Source organism: Patella vulgata, chromosome 9 (assembly GCF_932274485.2).
Source record: "Patella vulgata chromosome 9, xgPatVulg1.2, whole genome shotgun sequence".
Taxonomy (NCBI): Eukaryota; Metazoa; Mollusca; class Gastropoda; family Patellidae; genus Patella; species Patella vulgata.
The window spans coordinates 38,527,065-38,541,878 of record NC_065887.2 but is presented as its reverse complement, the minus strand read 5'-3'; the positions used below and the strand labels follow the sequence as shown (position 1 = coordinate 38,541,878).

Genomic DNA, 14,814 nt, shown 5'->3' with positions numbered 1-14,814 from the left:
ATCGTTGCCTGGCAACCTATCTTTATCCGATTTCGATGGATATTAAAATGTATGGTTATAACACACAAAGATCTCGGTTTCTTTCGATGTCCGCACATATCAAATCGTAACTTCCTGTATTATGATCCCTGATTGTACGAAAAATCACGTTTTTAGCTTGTTAAACCTCTTGAGGTCACAATTTTTATCCCATTTTGATGAAACTTAAAATATATGTTTATATCCCAAAGATCTGGGTTCCATTTGATACTTGCACGTATTGGACTGTAACTTCCTAGATTTTTAGCCTGTTCTCTGTCCATCTCTTGCACATCAACTGCTTGTTATTACTAATTAAAGCTAGACGGCCAACAATCATTGTCCTTAGTTAAATTTAACACCCCAACAGTGAGGCTGATGTCCCCCAACTCCATCTCCAAATAAATAGATGACGCATATTAATAAATTGCACATTTATCTTTTTGTAAGCGTGGAGCAACCAGACTGCTTATTTATGCTTCTCCTAAGCACAAAATGCTCATGATGGAACTTGGGAAAGCATGTGCGTTAGGTCATAAGGTCTGCTATTAAGTCAAGGGTCTCTAGTTAATTATTTAAATAAAATTTACCATATGTCAGTCCCAAAATAACATAGTGGAGGTTAAAGTAATTTAATATGCGTGTCCCTCAATTGAAAGCTTGCATTCAAGAGACAATATCTTTGTTTTGACTGCTAATTGGCAGGAGAGTCTGTGTGTTAGTTAATGAAAGCCTACTTACAAACTAAATGTTGTGCTTTTTTGACATTATTCGGGTGGAACATGCTTGAGTCAATTTATAGCATATCTGAGCCATGGTATATGTGTTTGACATTGGTTTAGCAATATGATTATGAAGTAATTAGGGAGCTGTGGAGACTCGGTGAGTAAGACATTGACTTGCTAACCTGGAGGTCTAGTATTTGATCTTTGTATTGGTCTTCCACCATGGTTCCCCCTTGTCAGTAGTGCAGGACAGAGGGCCTGGCAAGGGAAACTGTATAACGTTCGGAAGAAAACTGAGATTCTGTGTACATGTGAAAGAACCCTTGACAGTTGGAGTTCGAAAAAGAGTAGGCTGTAGTGCGGCTGTCTGATCGAAATTTCATTCATAGCACACGGTATGTTGTATGCCTGTCTTTGTTAGCTCAGTTAAAGCAGAAAAGAAGGATATTAAACCCCCATTTCATTTTATTTCCAACTTCTTACATATGCCAGTCTTCATTAGCCCAGTCCGTGCAAAACAGTAGGTTGTTGAACCCCATTTCATTACATGAAGTAATAAAGATCTGAATCTTCCAATAGAGTTGAAACATGCACTGAAACCACATAACGCAATGAAATGAAATTCTGTGCATGCTAATGTGTATGTGGGACCTCGTTTTTTTGTCCCATCCAAATGACTAAACAGCTGTCCTTATCAGGCCCTCCATCCTGTATCACTGACAAGAGGCCATGTCGGAAAATCTAGATGAACTTTCTCAGCCAATGCAGGGATCAAACAACCTGCCTCCAGGCTAGCGAGCTAGCGTCTTACCCACTTTAGCCAAAACATAAGATGGACGACCACAGAAATATATATATACATGTATAATTGAAATTAAAGATGGCAAAATAAAACTACATTTTCATGCTAACCTTTTCACCGTGATAGCGGCTCTTCAGGCATTGTTTAATAAATGCCTGAAGAGCCGCTATCGCGGTGAAAAGGTTAGCATGAAAATGTAGTTTTATTTTGCCATCTTTAATTTCAATTATATATTACCAAAGAGCAGCTTTAATTAACTTTTCTACTATACATGTATATATATATATGGCACTTTTGTAATCAAAAAGAAGATCTAATTTGGGATATAGTTAATTTTTATATTTACACATAAGATTTCTTACAATAAATGCTCTCTTTATGCAAATTTAATAACAAAGCTAGGATTCTGTAAACTCTATATCTACAGACATTAAAATAACAAAAACAAAAATCTTATAATTAAATTAATGAAAACTCTCATACATTTTTTTAGTCTTGATCACTCCAGTCCATGTTGTCTCTGACTACAACAAATTTAGCTTGGGCAAATTTGTCTACAGTGTCATTGGTCATACTGAGAATCTCTTACATCTTACTGAGAATCTGTGTGTGGATAAAATAACACACAAACATTGTAAGCAATAAACAAAAGATTAATAGTCTAGACAAAATAGCGCTAAATTTGTAATAGCGTCAAAGGTTAGTACTGAGATTCCTATGTGTCTTACGATTGGTTGCGAGAGGACAAATCCTAGGATAAGGCACATGCCACTCATAAACAGTTATTGTAAGTCATAAATAATGTAAATACTATTTAAATCAAGTAAATGAATCCCTAAATGTCCAATGGCTGCTATTCATTCATATTATATTTATAAGGTCCATGATTCGTTGTAGTCAAAGGGGAGACCATATAGACTGGAATGATCAACTAATTTTATAGCTAAAAAATTAACAATTGAATTATAATCCACTGAAATTACTCTTCAGTACAACTCAATTTAGTGGACAAGATCTTTTTGATATGGATCAAAATCAAAAGTGCCAGTTTGATTTGATTTACAATGATTTGTTTTGATTTTTATGCATTTCATTTTGAATCAAAGTAACATCTTTCATTCAATGCTCAATGAGTCAGATAGTTAACAGTCATTCTTCCTACAAAGTTTTTAAATTTAACACAAAGGGCTAAAAACGTTCTTTACACTGATTTTCATGGATAGAAATGAGATATTCTTTAGTTTCTGAGTGACATTCTAAGACAGAAATATGAAGTTATGAAATCACTGCTTGTAACACGAACTTTCGATGGACATAACTTCCAAATATTTTTTTAAACAATATGCTTTTCGATAAAATATCCAGAAATGGCCAGAAAGTCAAAATTTGCTACTGTATATCTTTAATAAATTACTTGTAATAAAGCCAATGTTGAGATATAATCAATTTTGTGTTCAACAGTTGACAGCTTAAAAGCTCCAACACACCAGAATAAAGTTGTAATATAGAGTTGAGTTGAAGATCCTCCACAAAATGAAATGGGGTTTTTAACATCCTACTTTCCTGAAAACCCTAAAAAATCCAAAAATATAACAATAAAAAGCCAGCTCATTCTACACAAAGCTATTTTTATACTTTGATATCCTTAATTACATAACAACCATCTATACACATTGAGATAGTTTAGAGTTATGGAATATATTCGAACAATCTGGCTTGTATCTTTAAGACAAAAATGAAACTAAAATTTGTGGACAAACTTTTGCTAACTCAAGTGAAATTTTCATAACCTAACAGAGCTTGACTAATTACTACCGGTAATTGAATTAAAACAATAGATCACCAGAGTACAACAATTGATTTTGACCCACATCAGAGAGGATTGGCTTTATTTAGGTGTCTTAAACAAATTAGGTTGTGATGTCATTGGTGGCTCCATAAATGAGAAAAAATAGAAAAACCCTCAGTTCCACTAAAACATCTTTCATTTTTCAGCTTTGGGATAACCAAATTGAAAGATCTAATAGTACAGATCAGCCATTAATGCATTCATTAATTAACAGTAGCTTTGAAAAGAGACAGCTAGAATTTTTCTAAAAGTTGATTCTTGTTTCTGTCATTATTATCTATTTTTTGTTAGTATGGACCATTCCATTTAAAATCAAAGGGAGGAACCCAAAGATAACCCACAATGTTCAGGCAGGCAACCCTACCCCTTTTCACACTCCTTTGGTTCCTCTGACCCCCTGCCAATTAGTTAGTTCATTACTTAAACAATGCTGTTGTTATGTAGAAGACCTAATAAATTATATTCGGCACTAACAAACATCCATATTGGACATACACCAAAGTAAAAAAATCTCAAAATATTGATTAATATAATTTTTGAATGGCATTTATTTTTAGTGATTGAACATAATATAATATTTATGGATAACATCTAATTGTATGCTTGATAACAACTAGTGAAATCTTGTAACGTCCTGTGTATAAAATTTAGTGATTGTTATCCATAGAACTGTGTTCTGTCACTATATTGATTAATGCCAATTAAAAATTTTATGAGTTATCTTGTTGAAATGAAAGTGAAAGAATTGTAAATGAAAAACAAAAAATACAGGCTAGAGTTTGTGATTTTTACTAACAAACAATGTTTATAATTACAATACATGGTATAATACAACTTAAACCAACAGCACTGTAAGATATCAACATGAAATGACTTTAAAATAATACCGTACATTAATACACAGGGCAAACCTTTAGTATCAGTCTATAGTGCTTTAATGTTTCAAATCCAGAACGAGTAGCTGCTACCGGACATCTAATATTTTTTTCAGTAACTGATCAGTATCTGTGATTTGCTATCCCAAATGGCAATACTCACAGAGGAAACTGAACCAAGGGACATAATTCTATTATGTAACATGACTTATTACAAACCTTCTTACAGCTAGAATATATGTTTAAATTGACTGACGGACATTGTATCTTAGAATAATTTTAAGGATGATGTATACACAGAGGTGAATTCATAAAATTTTCAGTGTTTGAAAGGGTTGTATAGAATCAAATGTAGACCTCCAATTAGCCAAGATGTTGGTATGAATATCTACATGCACATGTAGTAATTAGTCTTCCACAAGTCAAAATTTATTACAAACAACTATGAGTAAGGCACATTCAACTGAACTACATTTACACATTCTAATAAAACATTATCAAAATTATGACAGAAGATATTTAATTCATTAATTCATAGCCTAATATACCTTACAATTAACCAGTCAGTACTACCTTTGGTTAACAGATGTCACAATCAATTGATGATCAGTACATGTACATGTATGACAGCATTTAGTCTTTTACCAGGTAAGCAAAAACGTATTCAAATTAATGTCTAACACTTTTTCAAGCTACATTAAGGTATCTATTCTAAACTGACTTTCTTACTTTTGACTTTTTCAAGCTACATTTTAGAGAACCTGTTCTACACTGACTTCCTTACTTTCGACTCCCCAATTACAGGTCTGTCTATAATGTACATTTACAGTGGATAGCTTAGTCTATAATAAATAATCAAATATGAACAAATGGACTAACTGTTACATGTTACGGTTCAGTTGTGTACGTTACATACACGAACAAACATGTGAACTTATGAAAAATTCTTAAACAACGAGTCAACAAAACAAATACTATGAACAAATTAAAATGGAAAACAAAAGAATGGATGATAAGAAAACAATGCAGGAAATTTATGTCTCTAAATTCATGCTTTGTACATGTACTTAGACCACATTGAATTGAATAAGAAATCAATTGGTTTTGGCCATACATGTACATAATAGGTTAATTCTTTTATCTGTATTGTACATTTGTTCTATAATACCGTTCAATGACGAGTCCAACATGGGATTTATAAAAGAAAGTTATTCCCCTTTTCAAACCAATAACATACATTTCTTACATCTGCATTTACATGTATCTTACTGCATGCTCAAATAAACATATCCTCTTAAAATCACTGATCTGCAATTTAAATTTTTTCTCTTATTAAATTCAATGAACAGAGACAGTCCAACCTATTTATAAATAAAAGCAAAATATATATACATCATAGATTACAAAATACCACTACATGTACATATTAAATTAACCTACCATATTTGACCTAATAACCGCATAGCTCAAATATCGGATGATAACTTCTGCCATTCGAACGTTCACAAGGTTCAACAATGTAAAGCCAGGGCCATAACTCTAAGTAATTGACGGTAATTGTTGAAATTCAATAGACTTCTTTGTTTCACCAATTTAAATGATGCGTGCTTCTTTGTTTCACTAATTTAAATTTCATACAGGTCGGATGATAGCTTTTGTCATTCGAGGATTCACAAGGTTTGAGTTAAACAAGGGAGATAATTCTAGAAATAATTATTGGAAAATGCTGAAATTCAATAGGATTCTTCGTTTCACTAATTAATATGATGCATAGAAAATTCACACAGATCATTAGAGCGTTAATAATGTTCAACAAAGGTCATAGAAGAAATTATAGAAAATTAAATAGGATTCTTCATCTCACTGATGTAAACAACATATATCAATTTCAAAACAATCAGATGATAAATGTAGTCTGTAGAGTGTTCACAAGAAATTGTGGACAACAGATGTATTTGTATGTACGGTGGCGACAGCAATATACGACCACATCTCCATGTGGGCATATGAAAGGCAGATCACAAAATTCATCCAACACTTCACTGACTTTTATATATCCTCTGCGGAGGATACCAAATAATGTTAAGTTTTTAATTCATCATACATGTGTCAGTAAATACCGAACAGATGAACAGAACAGAACCTTGGTTAGACTGATAATCCTTTTAGAGATTCAACTTTCACAATATTGTAGTTTGTAAGAGATTCAAAATCCCTCAAATGACAATCAGCCGCATTAGTATTTGTTTTTATTCTGGTACGATTGGCATCCATATTTTCTGCTATAGCGATTATTACATTTAATACGGTAGTTTATTTATGCACCAATGAAACAGTAGAGACCAAATAGTTGAAGATATATGTTATGCCATTCACAAAGAAAAGTCAAAATAAAATAAATTACTGAAAGCATCATCAGAAAAATTCTCAACACAAGTAAATGTCATCTTAAAGTTTTGTAAATTTTAATCTTTTTCAATAAATAAGTATAAGCTTGCAAAAATCAATGAAAGAAAAGAAAGAATAATAGCCATTTAATTATTAGCACTGTGTATCAATACATTTCTTGATGAAATCCATTCTTTAAAAAGTGATGAAACGAAGATTCTTTTGTACATAAACTCAGCATCAGCACAAAATAACATGCTTGATTTTTGATAAACTAAATTGAATTTTCTTTTTCATGTTATCTTTGTATCTACATGTACATCAAGATGAAGTTAAGAAATCACAAGCTCAGTAATTCAAATGTTGGTAGAAGATTCCACTAAATTGAGTTACAAGACCACATGCATGAACATGAACATGCAGTAAAGAAATCCAAAACTCCACAATTTGTAGAACTCTTCGCAAATTTTTTTCATAAATTTAATAATTGCTGGTAGATGAAATATTTAGTGATACATGTATATCTATTGTGGAAAATATTAACCACGGATGACGTAGAAAAACAAGATAAAATATAGTCCCAGATTTAGGTACACACACTGTTTTTTGAAATAAATTTGGTCAACTCCAAATCTTACCTACTGTATTTCATTGATAGTACATTTACAAGTGTATCTAGCACAGTGGTTGTGAAATAATCCATGAAATATGAAGTTTAATATCAGATCCTGAGTAATGATAAATATTTACAATGTGGTTAAGATGACACCGAAAAAGGAAGGAATGATGATAATCTTAAAATACATGTGTTTACAGATGAAATTATCTGTACGTCATTGCTAATGACATAAAATTAAATATGTTTGGTGAAACTATTTTTTTTTACAAAATTCAATACGATTTCCATAACAAAATGACAATAAATCTGTAATCAACCAACAGCGTTGAAACAAATTCAGATTTTGTTTAACGCCTTTCAAGAACAAACCCAGATGTTAAAAATGTACACAGTCCACAGCTGTCGGTCATCAATATTTCTTAGTATCTGATCCATGGATTTTGAATTTGACCGATGTTGCAAAGGTTACTAAAATTTCAATTCTCAACCCACGTTTGTTTAAAACAAAAGCCAACCACAATTCTGTCATTATCCTCTTAATAATCCTTGAAGTTCCACTTATCTTAAAATCCAGATGTCTGACTACATCTAACACAATCACACAGTCTCCACACGAATGTCAGTCTCACGCCTCATATATTTAATTAATATAATATATTCAAAATATTTATATCTCTCTTTTCTCTGTAAAATAAAATATGCCTTTAAGAATGATGTTTCTCGATTATTCTTTCTGACAGTAAAGTTCTTTTAGAGCTTTGAGCTCTTCTATTAAAGTTTTATTCTGATTTTCTAAAACGGCTACACGATTTTCCAAACATTTCACATATTCCTTCTTCTTTATACGACATTCTCTAGCAGCCTCTCTGAAAGCAGAAAATAAAATAAAAATGTTTTCATTGAATATATTTCACTGTATTTCTGTTCATACAACTGTATGCCCTGTGAGAATGTGAATCAATTTCATATGTCCTGTGAGAACGTGCATCAATTTCATATGTCCTGTGAGAATGTGCACCAATTTCAAAATGTTTGTGATAATTAGCACCAATTTCATATGGCTAGTGAGAATGTGCACGCAATTTCATATGGCTAGTGAGAATGTGCATCAATTTCATATTTTCTGGGAGAATGTGCATCAGCTTCAGTAGTGGATATATATATACAACCCTGGAAGGGGTTTACCTGCTGATCAAGGTAACAATCTAGTTGTTGGGTTTCAGTTTTTGCATTTAAAAGATCCAAAAAAAAATTATATATACAAATAGGCATACATGTATGATTACAAAGGAAATGTACCTGTTTTTTAATAAACGTAATTCTCGCTTTCGTGAAGCCTCTTCTGACACCGTTCCCCCACTAGAAAGAGGACTTCCGGCCGATGCCATGACAACACCTTGTGGAATGGCGGCGGTAGTAGCTATCTGATATGCCTGCATGTTTGTTCCCCCAACTGAAACTTACAAAAATAATAAATAAAATATCAAACTTGTTAATAAACCAATGGAATTGAAAAAAGCACCAATAATCCAAAAATAGTATACATGTACTTTATAATTGATTAAATTAAAGATATGGTCCATTATGATAATTTATCAGAAATTATGATTCTTTTATCCACAATGAAAATGTTTATTAGCCTGTAATAAATCAACCAGCCATATAGGAAACTGCATTGTTACTGTACAAATTGTAGCCTACATGAAGCAAACTTCAAAGATAGGACTACATGTAGGTAATGTATGACATAGTGTCAGCATACTTTAAAACTTAATTGAAACTCAAGTCACTGGCAAACTGTTGAATTTACAAAAAAAAAACAGGTGTAGAAAATGCTTTGTGCATTGGCAGCCCTCACTCTCAAAGATATATTATATCCAAATCTCTGTAACTAATTTCATGCAATACATACCTGGAATATAGAATTGGCCGTCAGGACCCTGGGCATACTGGACTATCGTAGTTCCTTGTGCCGTATTACCAGAGGAAGGACTTGTATTAGTCATTGTTAAGGTCTGTAATCCTTGTGAAACTGCTGTTCCATCAGCGTGTGCTAAAATGGTTCCTGCAGGCACTACTAAAAATAAAAAAAATTATTAACCCAATCGAAATTTAAAAACAGAAATAAAACAAAGGTATGTTAGCTATGTGAAATCCTCAAATTAGAAGCGGTATCAGGGATTCTAGAAAGTAAAATGTCTTACACTGTATGCTGCTTTTAGCGGCAAACCTGAATTTTAGATGCCAAATTTGCCTTGATAGGGATAATCTAGGGGCTGAAGTCCACCAGCTCAGTGGTTTAAATCCATAACAACAACAAAACTTGTCTTCATCAGTAAAACCTTATTTCATTTACAACCTCATTAGATATTCTTGAGTTAAAACTAAATGGCAATTTGACAATAATTGTTGTGTACATGTAAGTACCGATGGGAGAATTTCTGCCCGAGCTTAACCATAACAATTTACCTGTAGCTTGTTGATAGTGGACTGCGTTTCCAACGCTAGTTAAATTTTGTGCAGCATCTATAACTTCACCATCTTGACTTTGACTACTGTTGGACTCCTCATCCATCTTAGTAACGGGAGAGGATAAGTCATTTAGAATTTTTCTACAATTGAAATCAATAAAGTATAACTATAAGATGTAAACTGGGTCCTATAGTAACATATATTCAAGGTGTAGGCAGGATACCAGCGTTATCCCAAGCCCTATGCAGGGGTCACGCTAACTTACTGAATAGCATTAATACCAAGGTGAATGGTCATGTATTTAAAAAGAGTGCCGGTATCGACAAATCAGATACATGTACCTCCCCAATCAGTTAAAGATATATTATGTAAGATTTAGAAAAAGAGCTAGCCATTCTTCCTATAATAGTTCGAAAATAGATAATGTAAAAGTAAAACGAATAATTTGAAAATTTCATTCAAATTACTCTGTTGCGAGCGAAGATATTAGCCTTTGAAGGTTTGACAAGACCTGTGCAATAATTTCAACCACTGTACTGGTTGTTTGAAGCTAAGTCTCGCTCTTCCATTATTAGCTTAAATCAAAATATGGCTCAACTGTTGTAATCTATTTAATATCGGAGAAATCTGATGCCATCGAGAGTTGATTATGGCCTAGATAAGTTAATTAATAAAACATTTCAGGCCTAAAGAAAGACCTGCAATAGGCAGATTTAGTTCTTGAAATACAGAAATTATTGAGAAGCTTTGATTATAAACTATAAAATAAATGGCCAAAACTTTGTTTTACTTTCGAAACGAACATGTCTTCGCGCGGGTTGCTTCTTTTTATTAGCAGTAATGTGAATCAAATAAGACTTTGGAGCCCTGACTCTATGATAAATGAAATGGAGTGTAATGTCCTACTTTTCTGCACCAACAGGGTTAATGAAGATGGACATATGCCATTCAGTGTGCGTCAGAGGGAAATTGAGTTCCAACTGTGTTGGATGCTTTTACGTGCATGCCAAAGTGTACACAGGACCACAAGTTTTTTGCCCAATCCAACTGACTAGATGCTGTTCCTTGTATGACCCTCTGTCCTGCACCACTGACAAGGGGAAACGTCAAACGATGCTGGAAAACACAAGGATCTTTCCAGGTCAATAATGGAAACAAACCCTAAACTCCTGCTTAATGAACAAGCTTCTTACTCACTGACACACCGTGACTCCCCCCAAGCCTGAGGAAACTCAAATAGGCTAACTGACATAGTGTATGAAGTTGACTACAAACCTGTATGATGGTCGTCTTGCTAAAATTTCTCTTCTTCTTCGAGCTTCAGAATCATCTGAAGAAACATCTTCATCAACAGCAGCAACCTAAAAATTATAATAAAATATTTAATGGAAAGTCTATTGTTAATAACCGCGCAGTAGACTGCAAAATGATCAACATTGATTTATGTTCTGGATAACATAAATAATGACTTATTAACTACAGAATTAAGTATTAGTTTCCTGCTACATGTACTTTGAAATGGATGATCCAGATCTTGCACCTGATAATGTTTCGCATTTAAATCAAATAGCCTTGGATACATATCACAAGATACTTTCACAAGTAGGGTGACCCACCATAAATAAATATCTACAAATATAGTGACAATTACACCACAATATTTATCTATACACCAAGCCTTAATCAGTTTCGCACATTTATAGTCACTAAATAAATGGTCATGTTGTACTTAATAAGCTATGACCATTTAACCATCAATAAATATTACACTGAAAGATGGTTACGAGTGTCGGCCATAACATCTGGGCACTTGTGAGTAAAAAATAGGTTATGTGCCCTTGTTTTGAAATTAGTCTCGCTTAACCAGTCTACCGACCATTCTATGTTGGATTGACATAGGGGAAAATCAAGACTACTTTTTTTAAGAAACATAACAGAAAGCTGGAACAAGAAATTGAACATTTAGAAACATGCACGTTAGGAAACTCAACAAATGTTTTAAGAACCTTGTAAAAGTAAAATGAAACCACTGCTAGTATCATGTTCTTGCCTAACCTGTAGTGAGTGTTTCAGATATATTATTTGTACTAAACCAAAAGATGACGCTCCTAAAGTACAGTTAATGATAAGTCATTAAAAAAATAAAACGAACATAATTTCTAAAGCTGCTGTAACAACCATGAAAAGCTAAATATGACTACTATTCAGAATCGTCAACAATAGATATTTTACGACTAATAGTTTATTGATGTGTAAAGAATTGCACATGTGATGGCTGTTTATAGTCTCATAGACTCTTGCGCTGATTATTATCATACTGCGTGGTTAGCCAGAAATCACTTCGAGACAAGCCACTGAAGTGTGCACATTCGCAGTGTTGAGTCCAACTTTGTGTAGGGAAAATTTTCACTGCACGTGTCACCCTCATTCAGCAAACCTCGACAGATTCTAGGCATCTAATCTCGGCTGTATGACGAATTCCGCCATATTGAAACTATTTTAAAGGTCCCGGATGAAAAATGGCTGCGCCCATGGAGATTTATGTGGAGAGTGTATTATATCAACAAACGTCAAGTTTGGCATTGGGTTTGGGGAATTACCAGGGAATTATATCAAACCAGCAGCCTTGAGACAATATCTCTGCTCGTTTAGTTATATACTCGACAAAAGACGCCATGTTGGGACTTTTTTGTAAAAGCGGCACGTTTTCCTGTTAAAGTAAACCTGTAGCCGCATCGCAAATGTATGGGTGTAGGTACATATCACTTACTATCATACAACCGAGGTTAGATGTAGAGTACCGGAATCTGCCGAGTGGTGTCACCCTATCACAAAGTCTTATCTCTAAAAGAAAAAAAAAACATGCACTTGAAACTCACCCTAACTACTTGAATGGTTGGAACCCCTGCATTTGTTGCTGAATGAATAACTGATTGTTGATTTGACTGGATAACAGATTGGACTTGAACTGGTTGATTTGGGATTGAAACATGTACCACCTGTATTCCCTGGGATCCGTTTTCTACTTCCCCATGGGTTACTACACCCTCGGACATCCCTGAAAAAAAAGTTAATAAAATTATATATTAAAATAACAACTAAAATCCAAACTGCACCGCAACACGTCAATTATTGATACCAATACTATATTGATTTTTCGTGCAAACTTTCTCTCTTCCACGAAAAGGAATTATCAAATACAAATAATTTTGGCAATAATCTGCAGAACTGAGATTTCCGATGCGCCAAGATGAACCCACAGTTTACATTAGCAACCTGGTGCAATTAGCAACTTGAACTACCAGTATTGAAAATCGAACATGAATGAATGATACTCTTCTTTACAGGAATTTTCTCGTGTAGTCTTGTACATGTAGGCCCTACTCTTTATTCCTTGTCATAACAAACAAGGTACAGTAAGCACTGTGCATAGTGACAAAGTTACTGACAAAGCACTGTCTCTGAGTCTGACTGAGGAAGTTGTGTGGGCAATCCCCACTGTCAAATTTAATCCCCAAAAAAACAATAACTGAATAACAATATTGAATAACATCCTAACTAGGCTAATTCATTCCTAAAATTGAAAACAAACCGGATTAAACAATTTACCAAAACATATCAAATAGAATGGTCTACTAATCAGTCTAATGCCTAGTCGAGGGTATAAGTAATATAGAATATAACTTATTCAAGTTGTTGTAGCCAGACTTAAACTTAAGAGGTTTATAATAACACGCTTTCCGTGAATAAAAGTAGTTCACTGACTGACCTCGGGCCGAACTCTCCACGGCAGACAGTTAATGATAATTTTCCAACTTGATCTAGTCAACTGGCCCTTGTACTGATAATCCATAACTCCTGAATTATTGGGAAACACAACGAAAACAAGTTTGTTGATTAACGAATTTCCCGAAAAAAAATAGGGAAACGATAGACCGAAGTTCACAACACAAGAATGTGAATCAAAGTGATGTAAATCGCTGTTGTCAGCGGCGAAAAAAAATGCGTTCATAAATATGTCCTCTTTATGATTCAAGATAAATTTTCAGTAAATACCTTAAAAATTACTTTCATGCTGAAGACCATGCTTTATTGTTGTGGTTCGTCAAAGGAGTACTTACCGGTTACGTACTTTTCGTCACCAACTTTGCCGCAATCGGAGTGGATAAATTTGCAGAATACGTAGTGGCCACGTCAAAATACACGATCAGCGTCACAGCTTTGAACAACAAGGCCGCTTCACCCGGGGGCATGCACAGTATCATTGCGCCATGGTGACGTTTCTCGTCATTTCATTGGCTGTTGATACACAAATGACGTCATTGAAGTTGGTGGTGACGCCAGTGCATTTGCGAAGAAATGTCGTCTGAAATAATTATGCATATTAAACATTATTTCAAACAAAAATTGGAATAAAATCTCATAAGAATATTTACTGAATAACCCAAAATAACCCGTTGATGGTTAAGACGAACTTAAGACACCCTGATACCAACACAGATCTCGCATTATGTTTTGTCGCGGATTATGCTAAATTGTAAATTGCCACCAGCAGACGAGCCTTCTTGAGGGCAAGTCGCGGAAAGTAGGCTAACTGTGACAGACAGTAATTTAAAGCCGACACCTTCATTAATATAGTTGTAAATGATAAATTGCATTGGCTTGAAAATATAAGGTCCACGATAAAACATTGTAGGCTCTATTGGCAAACCAAACATCATAATTCTTAATAGTAAAGTGTTCTAAATTTTAAGATGGCGTTACATATAGTAGTTGTCTCCCTTTAGCAAGAACTCCCATTTCTTGATAAAAAAAAAATAAAAGAAGAAAAGGGCCGAAGGCAATAAATATATCCTTACACTTCACAGAAAAAGTTTGCATTATGCAAGAGCTAAATCTGAAAATTGTAGGTCTTTCTTTATGCCTTGTAAAATTAAATGTTGTCATATAAATTTTTAATTAAACATTAATAAACTTACCAAGACATTAGACAACAATTAATAGAAATAGTAGACTAGCCTACACTCAGACACTCTCGATTCAATCGGATAGGCCTACTCTAAATT

General features: G+C 33.8%; 1 protein-coding gene across 4 annotated transcripts; it reads right to left on the bottom strand.

Annotated features, from left to right (window-relative positions):
- Nucleotides 1–4,167: 4,167 nt before the first annotated feature.
- On the bottom strand, nucleotides 4,168–13,992 carry LOC126807913 (cAMP-responsive element modulator). Of its 4 annotated transcripts, none has more exons than XM_050532797.2 (7): nucleotides 13,870–13,992; nucleotides 12,628–12,806; nucleotides 11,024–11,109; nucleotides 9,746–9,888; nucleotides 9,189–9,353; nucleotides 8,576–8,735; nucleotides 4,168–8,142 (listed from the first exon to the last, which is right to left on the bottom strand). In XM_050532797.2, the coding sequence occupies exons 2-7, from the start codon at nucleotides 12,802–12,804 to the stop codon at nucleotides 8,001–8,003; spliced, it is 873 nt and encodes a 290-aa protein (XP_050388754.1). In that variant the 5' UTR covers nucleotides 12,805–12,806; nucleotides 13,870–13,992; the 3' UTR covers nucleotides 4,168–8,000. The 4 variants fall into 4 exon arrangements, with proteins under 4 accessions (XP_050388754.1, XP_050388753.1, XP_050388756.1 ...); XM_050532796.2 differs by having other exon boundaries at nucleotides 13,805–13,972; XM_050532799.2 differs by having other exon boundaries at nucleotides 8,576–8,729; nucleotides 13,805–13,972.
- Between the last annotated feature and the right edge of the window lie 822 nt (nucleotides 13,993–14,814).

What these genes read in the sequence shown, in the direction of transcription:
- LOC126807913 (XM_050532797.2), bottom strand. Translation starts at nt 12,804, where the DNA reads ATGTCCGAGGGTGTAGTAACCCATGGGGAAGTAGAAAACGGATCCCAG. An exon ending in GCAAGACGACCATCATACAG is followed by an intron (nt 9,889 to 11,023) that starts GTTTGTAGTCAA and finishes TTTCAATTGTAG; the next exon opens with AAAAATTCTAAATGACTTAT. An exon ending in CGGCCAATTCTATATTCCAG is followed by an intron (nt 8,736 to 9,188) that starts GTATGTATTGCA and finishes TATTTTTGTAAG; the next exon opens with TTTCAGTTGGGGGAACAAAC.